Source organism: Fusarium odoratissimum (assembly GCF_000260195.1).
Source record: "Fusarium odoratissimum NRRL 54006 unplaced genomic scaffold supercont1.4, whole genome shotgun sequence".
Classification (NCBI taxonomy): Eukaryota; Fungi; Ascomycota; class Sordariomycetes; order Hypocreales; family Nectriaceae; genus Fusarium; species Fusarium odoratissimum.
Genome location: NW_022158690.1, coordinates 1,053,586 through 1,070,959, shown reverse-complemented (window position 1 = coordinate 1,070,959; position 17,374 = coordinate 1,053,586). Strand labels below are relative to the sequence as shown.

Below are 17,374 nucleotides of genomic sequence, written 5' to 3'. Positions count from 1 at the left end.
TGGGGCTTCCGAGTGGTCTAAATTTAGACATACATTCAACCTTCAGCCAGTGGGACCCTGAGCTGTCTCCCCACGCCCATCCTGGACCTTCAGCACCGGCAGCCAGGCAGTGCAGCAATCTGTACCGAGGCCCTCTAGTCTAAGGTGTCCAGCATTTACAAGGATGATACATACGTCAACTGGACCTTGTTGGTTATGTCAGATGAATGGTCTACAAACTATATCCGCTGATTCAACAACAGCAAGCCATTTGGCCATTGCTAACTATCGCCAGACTATACAATCATTTATCTTTATACCGCAAGTCATAGCTCAAAACCGAACCTTGGCAATCCCATTGGTTCAGAGTTGGCTCTAAAACCTGAAAGCCAACTTGCTACTTGCTTGTCTCGAGACAGTTGCACTTTGACAGCAATTTGTGTCTGATTGTGGTTTCTGGTTGGTCTACCAACTGATACTAGGCCTCTATGGCTGCATTGGCGCGTCTCACAACCAAGAATCATCTCGTAAGTGCGTGCTGGCTTGCTGCCATTCAGAGGAGACATCCAAAAACACAATTAGTTAGTATGTATTTCTGCTCTCACAAAAGACTGGAGTTTCATGCTCCGAGTTTGGGTGTAGTGACTCGAACAGCGATTTGGTTAATCGTTACAGCTGAGGTTACAGTGCAAACATGGTTGCATACGACCCAATAGAATTTCATCTATGCCAGCCATTCTCTTTTTCAGATGCACTGGTCCACGTTGGCGGAATCTAGGTATCCAGAACAAGATAGGCCGCGTGGAGCTTTGTGAATGACACGATATTGGCTGAGCATCATCTCGCAGAAACTGATCATCAACGGTCAACAACAATTCTGACACAGAATTGTTGAGCCGCCAGATCCGGTTGCATACATCATATCTGCTTGGCACCAAAATTTGCTTCGTTTGGACGGACACGCCGCCGGAGACAAGGACTGTGCACGTTTCCGTACTCCATCTTACGACAAAAAGCACCAAAAATAAGGATCAACCGAAATTCCCCATCGTATTGCAGTTTGATATTGCGCATCTCCGTCATCGCAGTTGGTGAATTTGTCGATCCGTCACACGAACAAAGACGTTGGCACAAATAATCAAGTTCAAAGTTGAAAGATATCACACCTGGTCGCTTATCACGACAATTAAGAGCAACCATTACAAGTCTCAACCGGGCGTGTCATAGAACAAAGGTTCATGGCAAAACATCAGCAACGAGTTTCACGCTGACAAGTTGCTTGATGGTCGATATGCATCACTGCTGCACAGAGGTGATCATATCGCCAGACCAGGTCAATTGATTGTGTTCATAATCGCGGCCCCAAGTTGCAAGACACGATCAACACTCCGAAAGGCTTGGATAAGAGAAGGTGAAGATGGAAAGACAACACCAAGGTCAGGGGCAGGGTTCAGGGGACTAATCAAGTGGGTCAAACATGGAATGAGGATCGGGGCCATGCGGGCAAAAAAAAAAAAAACAGAGCATCATCTTGGGACCAATGACTTGGGCCCGAATGTTGACCCGCCTCGATGCTCAGTTTTTTATGGCGAATCCTCGTATTCACCTGGGAACGAGGCGATTTCTCACCCCTTGTTGCCCTTCTACTCTACCCTTCCTCTCCAATCTGTCAATCTACTTCCCATGGGTCTCAGGAGCTTTTTAAAGAATACGAAGAGCAGCATGATGGGCTCATACGGAGACAATCACACAATGCTCCTCTTATACAAGCCTGTCCGTCTGCCGTTACATCCACAGTGACATCACAAAGCTCATGAAGGTTCGTATCTTAGCGGCGTACGGTTGATTGAGGCGCCGCCGTCTGAGCAACTGAAGGACAGGTACCAGGGGGTCACGGATGTGGCAACGGTGCACCCATCGACAAAAATACTCGTGCAACTGATTACATGGCGATGAAGTTGAACGCCTGTGCAGCAAGAACCAAGAACCAACCATACCAAAGGTGGCATATCGGAATTGTGACAACCGACTTCTGTTGATGGCCCAGCTTGTATCGGCCAATACTAAACAATGGCTGAAACTTTTCTTAAGTTTCTATAGCAATTGGATGTTCCAAGAATGAGCAGTTGTGCCCTTGTTATCAGACAGCCAGTGCTTCAGCTCATCTCTGGTCAACTTCAGGTCAAGCAGTCAGCACGCCTCATGTCTTGGACTGTGTTTACTGACAAGAAATGAGGGCTAGACAGGCCTTGTTGAGCCGCCCTTGGGCACCCAAACTCCACCAAAGCCCATCCCTTCCAGGCTCCCCGGGCTGCTCAGTGCTCAACCCTCCCTCTGCGACTGGGTTTCCAGTAGACGGAGGTGTAGCCGGCCGCCGGCTGAACTTGGCGGGACGACAGAAGCGCTAGACGAGGCCTAGCTTTTTGTCTAGTGCCCGGGTGGCTGTCGTTAAAAACTGCAAGCGGCTCCCTCCCAAGCCTAAAAAAGAAACACGCATAGCGATTTTGTCTAGATCTCCAACAGCCTTTGGCCTTTGCCACTCAGCAGACAAAAACAAAGACACAGCAGCAAATAGGAAAACAGCTGACTTAGACCATTGTGATAGTTGTCTGCAGCCCAGCCTCCTGCCAAGACTAATTTAGGTCCCGGGGCTTTTAGCAGGACAGATCCCCCTCATCTACCCACGATTGACCACCACAGGTTGCATTTAACACCAAACTCTCCTCGTCCTCGCCCTGATCTTGAGTTCAATCTCGCAGTTGGTTTGACGTGACGGACTCAGCTCGTGTAACACCCATCACTCCACTTCCTCCACTTCCTCCACTCCCTCGCTCACACTCCGCAAACGCCTCGGTCGACTGTCAATTGCTTACAGTACCGGCAGGCGGCACACCATTCGCTTCTTGGTCCCTTTTGCTTCTCTCATCCTCTCATCATCAAGCTGTGTCTCCATTCATAGAACCGAGCAGACTCCTCTCTCGGACGCTAGAGCCACCTCCTGTCTGCTTGGCACACGACACTCTTCATCATCGATAAAGGGAATCACCCCTCTTGCCGGCTGTCGTCTGCACGTTCTTGAACCCTAGCTTGTTTGCTGCACTGTCTTCACCACTCACCGTCTGGGATCTCGCCTCCTCAACCTCACCACCTGCTCTCAGCCAGTCGTCTCGCGTACCATCCCCAAATAGCAAACCCAAAAAAGCTGCCATCTGTCTTGGGTCCGCAATTCTGGACTATTCTCAGCCGCTAAACGTCCTCTGCATATCCGTCTCCAGTCTTCTTCGGGCCTGATATCACCCTGCTCAATTTACAAAACTCAACCTCCTCCCATCCTTCAAACCTTCTCACTCACTTCTACATCATGGCATCTGTCGACATCAAGAACGACTACAGCATGGAGGCAGGATTGTTGAGCACTGACCGAGAAGAGAGGACCATGTCGTCAAAGGAAGCACTACTCCAGGATTCGGAATCTGCCCAGACCATCCCACGGACAAGGACCAGAAGGATATCCCCAGCTGGCAAGGCCTTGATTGCTTTGGCCGCTTGCTGTCTTCTGGGCGTCGGTGTAGCATCCATTGGAGGTGCTACCCGATTCTGCCCTGGACACCTCCGCCATGGTGATGTTGTTGGAAAGCATGGCATGAACGCTCATCGACCAAATCTTTCCGATTCCATGGCCCAAATGGTTCGACGACAAAACACACCAGCACCTACCGATACAGAGCAGGGCACTGGCCCTACCGATGCCGCTTCTGATGGTGCTTCCAATGCTCCCTCGGGCGGCTCTTCAGGCGGAGCCTCTGGTGGTGCTTCAAACACCGTACAGCAACCCACTGCTACGAACGAGGCTAGCGAGACTGCTGTTCAGCCTTCCGCTACCGCCGAAGAGTCAACCGACCAGGCCAGCGCCACAGATGAGGCCTCAAACACCCAGGCTCAACCGTCAGTTACTCAGCCATCTGCCACCAGTGAGCCTTCCTCACCCTCGCGTCCTGCGAGCTCAGAACCTGAGGAACCCACCTCTAACCCGGATACAGGCCCACCTTCTGCCACTGCCCGACCTACCGAGGACTCAGCTACTGAAGCATCTCCTTCTGCCACGGAATCTCAAGGGGAGCCTACTGAGCCTGCATCCACAGCTGCTTCTACACAGCGAACCACCCGCAGGACCACGGAGAACCGACCTGAGTCCACTGAGGACTCTTCCCCTGAATCGACCACCGATGATTCCGAGGCCACTGCCACTGGTACGTCCGTTTCGGAAGAGGAACCTTCTGAGACTGCTCCCTCTTCTCGTGCTTCAACTTCCAATCCTTCTGCTCCTAGTGCTGCAACCTCCACTGCTGCCAGTACGTCTACTCGAAGAACTTCTTTGCCTGATACCTCCTCTTTTTCTGAATTACCGTCCGAGACGGCTTCTTCGGGTGAGACCCTTCAATCCACCGCCCTTGATGATACTTCCACTGTTATCGAAACTGCCACCGTTCCCTCGTCCACTGTCGCCGAAGCTACCACTGTCCTCTCCGACTTAACTTCTGAGTCAGCTTCCGGGCCAACTCAAGAGTCGGAAACAGCCTCCCAGGCTTCAGAGGAGACAGAGACGACCACCGGTATGTGGGACGGACGAGCAGCAACAGGGCTCTTTCCAGGGACATTGCTGCGAATCCAATTCCCCAAAACTGTTGTGATATTACTGTTTCGTGCCATCTCCACAACCTGATGCCTTGACTTCGTGACTATCGCAAGTGCGCCAAAACTTGAAAATGTCTTTTGACCCTTGATTGCCTCCGCGTTGACTACACACTTTTGCAAACGGTTACCATTTGAGCGCATATGCTAACATTGAGACAGACGACCAGGAAACCGCAACTCAGACAGACGAGGCTTCACAAACCTCAGACCATGCCGAAAGCGCGACTGAGACTGAGTCTGACCGAAGCACTGTGACCGGAACAGGTACCAGACGAACTTCGAGTGCTGTGCCTAAGACCTTCACTTCTACGCTTGAGGATGGTGGCGTTACTACCATGACTTCGACTTCTTGGGTTGAGGTTGTTCCCTCGGCCGAAGCTACTGCCGGCAGCGACCCTGACCTTCAGAATGCCGCTCCTCGATCCGTCGGTTCAGTTCTTGCCGCAGTCGTGGGTATGGTCTTCGGTGGTTTCATTCTCCTGTAAATGGAATATTGATCACTTGACCTTACCTCGCATCCAGCGAAAACGTCACGCGAATCCCGTGACGAACGAACTTGTGGTCCCGTTGCGGGCACCAGTTAATTCAGAATGGGTTCATCTTTATGAATATCACGGTCCTTTCTTCACGGGTATAAAATCAGGATAATAGACTTGGGGGCAGCATCCGACGGAATTAATCAATAGACAACTTCCACATACGGTTGTATCTTGGGGGAGATTTGGTTCATTAATGGCGTCCAGCATATATGCCGAACATGGATCGTATTTAAAAATGCATAGTACATGAGCGAATACAAGCAATTGCGTTTGCATATTCGATTTTCTTTTCCCTATTTCCAAGCAAATCGATGTGGTCATCTTGTGCGTAATGGTCTTGACCTTTACTCCTTGACACAGGGTTTTGGTTCTTTCAGCCCAGCAAGGGGTGAACATTACGCGCCTCCAGGTGACTGGTTCTGATAATGCCGTAGATCAATGCAACAGATAGCATTTTGGGGATATTTGTTTAATTCGAGGGTATAACCAGAAGCGCCAACAACTCCCGTCCATCCGCCTACACACATTCGCCACCAACTCAACCTTCTGTCCTGATATCCTTAACCGGGGCCAATCCTGGGCATATCGTGATGCTCGCTCAATCTGGACAAGTAAGTATTGAGTTCTTCGACACGCTCCTTATGTGTTTTGAGAAGTTCTGGTCGCGAGCTTGAAGACTCAGCGAGTTTGAGCAGCTATAGACTTGTTAGCATGATATCAACAATAGAAGGCAATGAAAGACCTGCCCTCTTCTTTTTTATCTCTTCGTGGCGCTTTTGAGCCTCCGTCTTTTGGACTTCGGGTTTGTCCTCATCATCCTCATCGTGGGGCTCTTGCTCCTCTCTATCCTTCTTCTTTCTCTTCTCTTCGTCCTTGTTTCCAGTATCGAGATTCTTTTCAAGATCGGTCTTGTCGCGCTTCTTCTTTTTCTTGTGTATTTTGGCGCCTTTGAGTTTCAGGGCGCCACCGCCACCGACAGCAGCATAATCGTCGGAGCCCATGGTGTTATGGTGCTTGAGAAGGGTTGTCGGAAACGCGATGATCATGGACTTGACGTTAATCATGAACGAGTGACTAAGGTAAGCAATATGTGGCGGTGCGAGTGGCTGGGCCCCACTGAAGAGAGCAAGGGGCTGGGCTAGACTGGTAATGTGTTTCTGATCCATACGCGGAAAGGAAAAGCGAAGCAGCACTTGCATTGACAAAGAAGCTTCCTTGTGATGAGTTGGGTAAAGCCGACTCCTATCTTTTCAACTTGGCCCTCTTTCTTTGTCCTGTTCCACTATAACGAAGCAAACATTGCCCCTTTTTGGTATTGAATGGAAAGAGACTTCATGAGCAATCAATCAATCAATCAATCAATTATTGACGAATACGAATACTTTCTTAATTGTGCTTTTATACCCCATCTTTTCAATCTCGACTGCTTCAAAAAGACTTCAAAACAACTACCGACCACCGAGATCTCTACGTCACAGATCTTGCTTTCTCACATCCTTCGGCTGCCGATCGCTCAACACATTCATTTCAAGTTTGCGCGACGACGAACCGCTATGCGCATTGGTCTTTAACAGCCGAAATACTCGAATTGAATACTCGTGGTTCCTCGATTTTGGCGGATTGGTCGATTAACTAGTCGCTGGGAAGAGGGGGAAAGGACAACTACACATACACCACAATGGCGCCGCCTTACGGACTCCCGTCGAATATGAGAGACTCGCTGGAACTCGCTTCCTTGGCTAGCTCAAGTCAGCTCAACGAAGAGGGGGCTACAGAGATCTCTTCGAGGCCCAGCATATCGTCGTCGCGGAGACTGTCGCTCGAACAAGATGACCCCCTGGACAGTGCCAATCCTGCAAACAGGATGAATCGATCGTATTCAGTATCCTCAGCTTTTGACTTCTCCGCCAATATGTTCCCTTTAAGCTCGACGGCTGGTGCCGAAGGTTACGCTCCCATTGGAGCACCAACATCAAGATCGAGGCCGAGCGGCGGCTTGGGAGGAGGGTCGTTGGAGAAAAACAAGACTTTGACATACTTGAACGGATTGTCGCTGATAGTGGGACTCATTATCGGCTCAGGAATCTTCTCGTCGCCAGGATCTGTGAGCACAAGAGTTGGGTCGCCAGGTGCAGCGATACTCGTCTGGATTATCGCGGGTATACTCGCTTGGACAGGCGCTGCGTCCTACGCTGAGCTCGGAGGAGCGATTCCTCTCAATGGCGGCGCTCAAGTTTACTTGGCCAAGACATTTGGCGAGGTGATAGGCTTCCTCTTTACATGGGTTGCCATGTTGGTCCTTAAGCCCGGTAGTGCCGCTATTATCGCCATCATCATGGGCGAATACTTTGTTCGAGCCTTCATCGGTCCTGACGCTGAGCATGTAAGCCCTTGGATCAACAAGGCTGTTGCGCTTGTAGGACTGTTCATTGTAACGTTCTTGAACTGTGTGTCTACAAAGCTCGGCACGCGTGTGAACGATACGCTCATGTTTATGAAATTTATCGCTTTACTGGGCGTCACCGTCACTGGTGTTGTCGTTGCCATCACAGGAAAGACGCTCAAGGGCAAATCGGAAGTTGAGTGGAAGCCGCATCAGCTGTTTGAAAACACATCGACCGACATGTCTGCTTGGGCTCTTGCCCTTTATGCCGGTCTTTGGGCATATGATGGCTGGGACAATGTGAGTAATATCAGTCAAGTTTGCAAGTCTCGATAACTGACATAGTCTAGACAAACTACGTCGTTGGGGAGTTCAAGAACCCAACTAAAGACCTACCCCGAGTCATTCACACAGCCATGCCTCTGGTCATCCTCTGCTATGTGCTAGCTAACATCGCCTACTTCCTTGTCCTACCTCTCGAGAGCATGGATGGGTCCAACACAGTAGCTGTCATGTTTGGCAACCGAGTGTTTGGTTCCGTAGGCTCACTCATTCTCGCACTCATCGTCAGTGCCAGTTGTTTCGGTGCCCTCAACTCTTCGACTTTCACCTCCAGTCGTTTGGCATATGTAGCTGGCAAAGAGGGCTACATTCCTTCGATCTTTGGCACTATTGGTATTGGGGGCAGCCCACACGAGCACGAGCTCAGCACGCAGCGTACACGAAGTTGGTTCACGCGCAAGATGCGCAGAATGTTCGGCGATGAAGATGCTGGACTGTTTTACACGCCAGTCTATGCACTCATTCTCAACGCTGTTCTCACAGTTGGTTACGTGATTGTTGGCGAGTTCAGCACTCTCGTCACCTTTTATGGCGTTGCAGGCTACACATTTTATTTCCTCACAGTCCTCGGTCTAATCATCCTACGCGTGCGAGAGCCGGGACTTGTACGACCGTACAAGACTTGGATCACGACGCCTATTATTTTTTGCTGCGTTAGTCTCTTCCTCCTCAGCCGCGCTGTCTTTGCACAGCCTTTCCAGACCATCGCCGTCGTATTCTTCGTGGTAGCTGGTGTGCCTGTTTATTTCTGGCGCATTAGAGGACGAGACGAGCAGGTCTTGAGACGGAGAGGACAACCCAGCGAGGAAAAGAAGTGGTGGCAATTCTGGAGATGATTAGAAAATATAGCATGGATTGGGAGAGTTGGCAACGAATTCATGTCATGAATGGTAAAATTATGGTCAGCCATATAGCGCTTGATGGCTCATAACGAAGCATACCAAAAATAGCGAGAAATTTTGTATTAATAGCAAAGTAAAAGACTAAGAACAGTAGAACATTTCTGCTTGGCTTCATTTTGGCGGTAGTCATTGTGAGTGAATGTGTAAAATGGCTGTTGACGTGCACAGGCAGCCCGATGCCTGCTGCATTGTTGGGGTGATTATAGGAACCAAGAAGGAGAATCAAAAGATAGAACACATAGTATTTCTTTTGACAAAGGTACTTCATCTATATGTGCTATATCAATTATCCTTTTTTTCTCTACGTAGGTATTTATCATATGTTGAAAGGTTCAGGTTAAATTTAGCCTTTGCCAACCTTATTAATGCTATTTAATGGAGATTATCAAGTGAAATAATTGGGAGCTTAAGAGCTCGAGCGAGGCTTTTCATGGCACATTGTTAGGATCACTGAAGGCAAAAGACAAAAGGAGGTAGAACTTTAACAAATTGTATTATCTGCAACGCTGATTGCTTTTGACCCGCGTCTATAATGCAGTTGTTGTAAAACTATTCATCATCATGTACAAATCATTTCTTCCATTCTCTCAATACATTTATTTCTTCTCACGCTGACCATAGGCCTTGGTGGCATAGTCACCCTGGTGAACGATGAGATCCTCAGGCTTGTAGTCGTGGCGGCCAGAGAGGTAAGAGTCGATGATGGCCTTGGTACCGTTGGCATATCGGATCTGAGCGTCCAGAGAGGTACCGGACATGTGAGGAACCATGGCGTTACCGCCACCCCAGTTGTTCTTGGCGGTTCGCAGAGGGTGGTCCTTGGGAGCGGGCTGGTGGTCCCAGACATCACCACCGTAACCGGCGAGGTGACCAGACTTGAGAGCGGCAGCAACGTCCTCCTTGACAACGATGGCACCACGGGCAGTGTTGACGAGGTAAGAACCCTTCTTCATCTTGGCGATGAGGTCCTTGTTGAAGAGACCCTTGGTCTTCTCGTGGAGAGGGCAGTTGATGGTGACGATATCACACTGAGCGAGCATCTCCTCGAGGGTGTCGACGCGGCGGCAGCCAATCTCCTTCTCCTTCTCAGGAGAAAGGGGCTGGTAGTCGAAGTAGAGGAGCTCCTTGCAGTCGAAGGGCTTGAGGCGGCGGAGGACACGCTCACCAATGCGGCCGACAGCTACGGTACCGACAACCTTGCCCTCAAGATCGAACTCCTGCTTGGCAGCATGGGCAACGTTCCAGTCACCGGCCTCAATCTGCTCGTGGGCAGGGACGAAGTTGCGGACAAGGACGAGGATGGTCATGAGAACGTGCTCAGCAACGGAGACGACGTTGGAGCCAGTGACCTCAGCAACGGTGATACCACCGTTGGTCTTGTTGGCAGCGTTGAGGTCGACGTGGTCAGAGCCGATACCAGCGGTGACAGCAAGCTTGAGCTTCTTGGCGCGAGCAAGACGCTCAGCGGTCAGGTAACCAGGGTGGAAGGGAGTGGTGATGATGATCTCAGCATCCTCGAGCTCCTTGTCGAAGGTAGAACCCTCATCGTCCTTGTCAGATGTGGTGATGAGAGTGTGGCCTTGGTCCTCGAGCCACTTGCGGATACCGAGCTCGTTCTCAGTGGTACCGAGAAGGAGGGGTTGCTATGAGACACGTTAGTCGCCATAAAACCAATTGGCTGAGGAGAAGTGATTTGAAGAGTGATTGAGGGGTTGATGGTGCAGTGTTCAGACATTGGGTGTAAGTTGGGTTGCATTGTTGCTCAGACCCTTGTAGTGTATACCACAAGAGTGGAACAAGCCATATAATGCCACCCAACTGTCACTTCTCGATGTCTTTGCATGTTGCCCAGACGTTGCCCCGCATCATCGGGCTGGATGTGGCTGATTCTCATGTAGTGAGACCATTTCCCCGCGTTTGAGATCGACAAGCGCGGAGGGATGGTGTGTGGGGAGTTGTTTGTGGTTGTCGGTAGATATGAGAGTTGAAGGCAGAATCAACGACCATTGGAGATAGTTGATAAAGAATCAAGAGGAATTGCGTTGAAATAAAGAAAGTGGTAAAAACATACATCCTTGGCGTGCTGGCCGCCGTCGTAGAGAACTGCAAGAACCTTGACCTGTTTGACGTGTAAGTTGAGGCTCAAGAGGATATAGAAATATAGATGGAGAGGAATGCTTACCATTTTGGCGGTTGTGAAAAGGGTTTATTGGTTAGAGGAAGAAGTAAGAGAAGAAGGAAGAGAGATGATGATGATGATGATGAGAGTGAGGAGGAGAGAAAGTAGGATATCGAGGGCCCAATGCCAGATATTTATGCTCTGGAAATGAACGCGCCATGGCTATGTATCTTGTCACCAAGTAACGGGCACCGGCGTCTGATCGAGCCTGTTACAACGATGTATGCTCTCCACAGTTAGAGAGACAAGACAAAGATGGCACAGCCAAGGTTCCACGTCTCACGCACACGCACACGCACAAGCACAAGCACCGTAGTGCTGCGCTGTAATGCTTGCGTTCTCGCCATGAACGGAACTGGAACCGTGGCACGGGCAGGGGCCGGTGTCTCTGAGACAGCGAATCTCCATCGATCCCGCGAACCCCGAAGGCGTCGGCATCTGAGGGGGGGACCATGTGTGTACGTTATGGAGTACTCTATCAGCTGTGGGCGTCAAAGTCTGGAAGCATTCTCCATCTCGGTAGGTTCTCTGTGGAGGCGACAAGCGCCGAAACTGGCAGCCGTAACGAGACCGGACATTGAATATCGAGCTGCGAATTCCATCAGGTACTTGGCCAGACTGCTATTTCGAGTGTCTGTGGTCTGTAATTCACGGCGACCGGCCTGTAACCCGCTGGATGCCGTCCCAACTAACACGCGCGCAGCCGAAGAGAGCGGGGGAGGGGGGAGCGCGTGCGACCATACACTTGGAGGGGTCTTACTCGAAGAGGAAAGTATGGGCAAATGGGCGAGAAGCTCCTCTTCCATGATACGGGGCATATCTCGGTGTTCGGTGTTGGTTTGACTGGGGGAGAGCTCGAGAAAGGGTAAAGTGGAGGATAAGAGCTAGAGCTGTAGACCAATCGCGTGTGGTCATCCTCTTCAGGCGGGGTCTCCAAGGTTGCCTCTTTCGGCACCCACAGAGCGGGGTTAAGACCGCCAACCTCTTGAAGTCAACGGCAGCTACGGTACAAATCTCCGTCTTTAGGTATATTCTGCTGTCAAGAAGAAAAATTAAAGGTGATGCTGTGTCTCCAAGGGACTCCAATTGAGAGAAATTGAGTTAGTCTCTTGGAGAAGAATGGAACATTCTAGGGAAACAATGTCCGATGCGATGTGATGCTGACGATGGTGTAAGTGGGGGACATGCTATGATGGATGGATGATGCCGTAACAACTACAACTACACCACAGCAACCGTACCTAAACGACTTGCTATTGAGTGATTGGGCTCCAGTTATCGCTACGGGGTCGTCTATTGTGGAAATGTTACTCGGAAACTGGTATCAATGATGCAGTTGTCCACAGATGGACCGACTCTCCACTGAGGCTCTGATATCGTACGTAGATTGCCTCATTCACAAGGACTTGTCCCTCTCAATCATTGATATCTCTAGCATACTTTGACCGGTGACTGATACCTAGTTAAGACTTCCATCGTCTCATGACTGCATACTATACCTTGTCATAAACTCATATGCCTCAAATCTGATTTCCGTCGCTATTCGGTATCCCGCCATCCATCCGTGTTTAGCCCCCCGAAACTCCTCCTGACCCATACTCCGGCTACGGTCACGGATGCGGATGCGGGGTGACCTCTTCCGCACTTTCATCTCCGGAGCTTCAGTGAGATTCGACCAGAACCGCCACATGATGATGGCGAGAAAGCCAAGCTTTTCGGACTCGATCTGTTTCGTTGATGCAGTTGTTTTGCGTCTCAAGTGTTTGCGTCTTTGGTTATTTCTCCGCATTTCCATATTCCTGAGCTTGAGAACCTGCAGGTAAACAGCTCACTATCAAAACATGTGTATAGCTTCACACGACGAGAGTGAACAGCTTAATATGAGTAGCATATCCCACTCCGTACAACTAGCATTTCATCTAATATTTACTTATTTTTCCTTCAAAAGAAGAATACAAACCTGAAATGGCGAAACTCATATTATCGCATCGTCTAAAATATCAGCATACCTTCCTACCCTGAATCTCCGGACAACCGGCGTCTATTAAACCCTCAAGGTTCATCATCCTCATCCCCTACCTTTCCTCTCTTTGTGATCCCATTCAGAAAGTGTCCCACAACGCCGTAACATCTCCGACCTGTCACCCAAAACCCAACTTAGCATAGTCTGAGGCTGCCAAAGTTGCCCCTGGCGTTAGTTATAGTGCTGGCGTTTTCCCCCACCGCCGGAGGTCGAAGCCGGCTTCGGGAACATAGCTCGCATCCGTAGCAGCTCGGCGCCTGGTAATGTTCTCGGATCAGAGAGTCACACTTCACCCGCGAGGAAAATTTGGAGGTTGATGAGGCTCAGTGAAATAACTTGAATGGCTGGAGCGATTTCAGTCTAACCGCGCTTTTCAACTTCTAGCAAAGAATTCCAGTTGGAATCAACATCTTTTCCTCGTTACTCCACGAGACCCCATTAACCGTATCCTACACCAAAAAGAAATCCATTGTCCTAATTTTCATCGCAGAATGTCGTTCCATCCGTATTGCTTGAATGCCGAGCCCCAGACCGTGATGCCATCCCACAATCCGTCTACCTATTTATCCGATCCGTAAAGCGCCAACCCATAAATCATACCTATCATAAACCCAACCCTACTCTGCCCAGTCGTCATGAAGCAAATACGACGACATTAGCCCGTACCTTTTAGCAAATATGAACTTACATCAGAAACCCAAACAACAGAGGGGCTGGTATCGGCATGGGAGCTCCATCATCATAGTCATCAAAATCACTCGAGTTTCCCTCACCCCATCCGTCTTCCCCATCTTGCTCCCCTTGATCATTTTCATCTTCTTCGTCTTCATCCCCATCCCCTCCGCCCATGTAGGGAGGGAAAAGCTCGAATGGAACTCCATCGCTATCGACGTCATAGTAATCTGAATGATCGTCAATCTCGTCACTGACAGAGCCATATTCGAAGTCTTCCCCTTCCTCTTCCTCTTCAGCATCCTCGCCCTCAACATCCATTCCAATAGTAGCATTGAGTATCTCCGACACCGAGGGTTCCACATAGGCTATGTCGAGGGCCTCCAGGACCTTTCGCCCCTCGACTTTTAGGACCTCGGTTTTCGGAATCGCTTGCTCCACGAGTTCTTTGACATCTTCATCATCAAGCGTTGTGACATCAGTTCGGAGACCAGCTGAAATCAACCGGCTGGTAAATGTCCAGTTGAGTTGAGGTACACGATCATCTGATCTTCCGACTAGAACCCTGCTTGGATGGGGCTCCCAGTGTATAAGAGATGACCAGCATTCTCGATGTAGCCTCTCTGGTTTGCCGCGCAACGCGTGCGGATGTTTGGCGAGAAGTTGACATGTCTGTGGCTGATAACCATGAGTTATGGTATACATGAGAGCACCGTCAGGCATGGCGTTTGTAGGCATATGGATGTCAGCACCCCCATTTACAAGAACAGGTGTTGTCCGCCAACAAGACCCAGATTTGAAACTATAATACAACGGTGGCTCGCCCTCAAACAGCTCATTCGGGTCCTGGCCGCGATCAAGAAGCACTTGAATCAGGCTTGATGGCTCGTCGGCAATCGGAGAAGGCTTCTCCAAGCACCGGTAGATTAACCCCTTACGGAACACGCTCGGGGTTGGTACCGACCTCATCAGGTCGGCGGCTCGTGTCCAGAGCTGATTGTTCAGAGCCGTTTTGAGAAGATCCACCAAGAAGCCCTCGGAGGGACCTGAGATGCCGTACTTGGCGTAATCGATGTGCAGAATGAAATCCGTCTTTCCATCATCATACGATTCGTGAACGAATATTGAGAGAAGCCTTTCCAGATCGCCCTTTTCTGGCCGCCCCCCGTTCTCAATGATCGCTCTAGCGATATTCAAGTTTCCGTGAATGATGGCCTCTGTGAATGGACGGCTGGTAGCAACACCCTTTTCGTTTGGGTCAGCACCATGCTCAATGAGAAGCTTAGCTAGAGTGGCGTGCTGATTATCCCATTCACGGTTGAAGTAGGGTTCACATTGTCGTGTGCAGATAATGTTGAGTGGAGTGATCTCGTCTCTCGAATCTTCCAATGTTGCTCCTGCATCCAGCAGCATCTTGGCAGAATCGTACAAACCCAGAATAGCAGAGCCTTCGGCAGTCTCACCGACCCTCGCAAGCGCAGACAGACCTTCATTGTCTACCGCGTTGACATTGGCACCACCTTCGAGCAATGCTTGCATTGCATCTGTGTTACAGCTCGCGCTAGCCACCATCAAAGGTGTCATTCCAAGAAGAGTTTCCCGTGCATCGACATCGAAACCCTTAGTAATGAATTTCTGAATGATTTCGGCCTCGGAGACCTTGCTAGATTGCTTCGGAGGAGATCCGAGGGGGTCAAAAAAGTCTTCTGGCCGGAGGTGACGAGGTCCGAGAATCAGGTGAAGGATACTGAATTGGTGTACAGATAATGTCGTGACATTTGAACCCAGATCAACGAGTCTTGCGGCGTCATCGAAGCGACGTGAGAAACATGCCATCATGAGGGGTGTCAGCCCCGTCTCAATGAGCCTCTTATCAAGATCAGCGCCATGTTGGAGGAGATATGGGACTACAGTGTCCCAATGTCCATACCATATTGCTTGGAACAGTGGTGTTCCCATAAACGGACCTTCAACATCGATGTCTTCTTGGTACTTTTCGTCAATGAGAAACTCAACGAGATCCATCATGTTCTCTTTCGCAGCATGATGTAGTGCGGTGAGTTTGAATCTGCTCGAGTCCACAGGGGTGTCGTCCTGTCGCCATGCGAGCGGTTCCAGCTCAAAGTCTATTCCCTGATAGATGACCGGCGACGCTCCACGTTTCAACAGAAACTTTGCCGTTTCGTACTGATTATGGCATATGGCGACATGTAAAGGTGTCCAGTTCCCCCCATGTAAATCTTCGAGCTCTCCTTCATCAACAGCTGGAGACTCGGTGAAAGCTTCCATGGGCAGATGTGGACGACACAAGCACACGCCCCATGAAGGGGCATCAATGGGAGCACCCGCATCGAGGAGAATCTCAATCATATCGATCCGTCCCTTACTCGCAGCAACGTGTATAGGCTCCCATCTGCAATCGCTGAATATGCCGTCGTCGCAACCGCTTTCGAAGCAATCGCACATGTCGTGTAACACATATGATGCGTCCAAATCAACTGAGTGGTCATCATCGTGAACCCTCCACACAGGGTCGTCGTAGTAATTCGAATGGTAGTTGTACCACTTATGCGCACGGTCGATGCGTGGTTTGGGTCGGTGGGTGAAGGCTACCCGTGAAGCGTCAACGCCAGCTTCGAGAGCACGGCGCAAGACATTGATGTCTCCATGTTCGACAGCCCAATGTATGGCACCCGGTCTATCCGATCGAGCTTCGCGTTTCCAGAGAATCGGGCTGGCGATATCGTAGCAGTGTCGGTTGGCTCGTGATAAGCTAGCTATATCATATTTCTTGACCAAGAACCCGGCGATATTACAGAGGACCTCGTTTGGCAGCCTGTCCAGCGAAGGCATGGTGGGCGAGCTACCTTGGGCGACGAGGGACCTGGAGAAGAGGATGATGCAAGGAAAGAAAAGTTAGGGTATGACTGAGTGAGTATGAGGGGGAGCTGTAGCTCATGCCTAATAATAATCCATGGCAATGGAATTTCTCGATTTTCCCGAAGTGGAGCTGTTTGGCGAAGCTCTCGCATCACGCCAAAGCTGGACGAGCCAACCAGATCGAGATTTACGTAGTTTAGCGGAGTTCGCTCCGCATCTAGTGCCATCAGCCCTGTCCTGGTCAACTGAAGCACTGTCCATTCGTTGTATGGTCCCAATACCTTGGGAGCGTGGGTTGTTTCATCGGGGGGAATTAAGCACTTTAGATGGAAAAGAGATGAAAAGTTTACATCATTTATTTCGACCCATAGCAATGTAACCAAACTTCATCATTACCGTTATGCCCAATACCCTGTAGAAGTGTCAGCGGCTGAGTGCTATGCAGGGTTCGACCCACTCTCAATCGTACATTGTTTTAGTCAAGACATCCATTGGATTGAATGGAAGGTCCATAGGTTTGGTTGAAACATGGGTCCATGATAGAATCGATGGGCTCAGATATTTCTGTGTCAATTGGAAACAAGGGAGGAAATAATCAAGGCGGTTTGCAGAATCGAAAGGCAATTCATCCCTGGAGCAGGCTCATTTACTTGGCACAGATCCAACAAGCCTGGCCGTTCAATGGCCTTGAGATACTCCCCCAGTCAACTGGATGTTATCGATGTGCAAGTTGCTTTTGGTGGCTCTGTGCACATTCTCCCATATACACTCTGGAATATC

The 17,374-nt window shown here is 50.0% G+C and overlaps 5 protein-coding genes across 7 annotated transcripts; 2 read left to right on the top strand and 3 right to left on the bottom strand.

The window, feature by feature from the left end:
• Nucleotides 1–3: 3 nt before the first annotated feature.
• On the top strand, nt 4–5,972 carry FOIG_03519 (uncharacterized protein). 3 transcript variants are annotated; one of them, XM_031201410.1, is made up of 3 exons: nt 4–564; nt 655–3,950; nt 4,020–5,545. In XM_031201410.1, exons 2-3 carry the CDS (start codon nt 3,341–3,343, stop codon nt 4,700–4,702), a joined length of 1,293 nt encoding a protein of 430 aa, XP_031068934.1. In that variant the 5' UTR covers nt 4–564; nt 655–3,340; the 3' UTR covers nt 4,703–5,545. The 3 variants fall into 3 exon arrangements, with proteins under 3 accessions (XP_031068934.1, XP_031068933.1, XP_031068935.1); XM_031201411.1 differs by having other exon boundaries at nt 542–564; nt 667–3,950; nt 4,020–5,972; XM_031201409.1 differs by having other exon boundaries at nt 655–5,509.
• On the bottom strand, nt 2,060–6,269 carry FOIG_03518 (uncharacterized protein). The gene is made up of 2 exons (XM_031201408.1): nt 5,960–6,269; nt 2,060–5,908 (listed from the first exon to the last, which is right to left on the bottom strand). Exons 1-2 carry the CDS (start codon nt 6,257–6,259, stop codon nt 5,774–5,776), a joined length of 435 nt encoding a protein of 144 aa, XP_031068932.1. The 5' UTR covers nt 6,260–6,269; the 3' UTR covers nt 2,060–5,773.
• A 125-nt stretch (nt 6,270–6,394) lies between these two features.
• On the top strand, nt 6,395–8,954 carry FOIG_03517 (uncharacterized protein). Its single transcript, XM_031201407.1, has 2 exons — nt 6,395–7,896; nt 7,947–8,954. The coding sequence occupies exons 1-2, from the start codon at nt 6,892–6,894 to the stop codon at nt 8,772–8,774; spliced, it is 1,833 nt and encodes a 610-aa protein (XP_031068931.1). The 5' UTR covers nt 6,395–6,891; the 3' UTR covers nt 8,775–8,954.
• A 305-nt stretch (nt 8,955–9,259) lies between these two features.
• FOIG_03516 (formate dehydrogenase) lies at nt 9,260–12,038 on the bottom strand. Its single transcript, XM_031201406.1, has 3 exons — nt 11,023–12,038; nt 10,912–10,959; nt 9,260–10,483 (listed from the first exon to the last, which is right to left on the bottom strand). The coding sequence occupies exons 1-3, from the start codon at nt 11,023–11,025 to the stop codon at nt 9,437–9,439; spliced, it is 1,098 nt and encodes a 365-aa protein (XP_031068930.1). The 5' UTR covers nt 11,026–12,038; the 3' UTR covers nt 9,260–9,436.
• Nucleotides 12,039–12,917: 879 nt separating this feature from the next.
• FOIG_03515 (uncharacterized protein) lies at nt 12,918–16,656 on the bottom strand. Its single transcript, XM_031201405.1, has 2 exons — nt 13,731–16,656; nt 12,918–13,386 (listed from the first exon to the last, which is right to left on the bottom strand). The coding sequence occupies exons 1-2, from the start codon at nt 16,565–16,567 to the stop codon at nt 13,332–13,334; spliced, it is 2,892 nt and encodes a 963-aa protein (XP_031068929.1). The 5' UTR covers nt 16,568–16,656; the 3' UTR covers nt 12,918–13,331.
• Between the last annotated feature and the right edge of the window lie 718 nt (nt 16,657–17,374).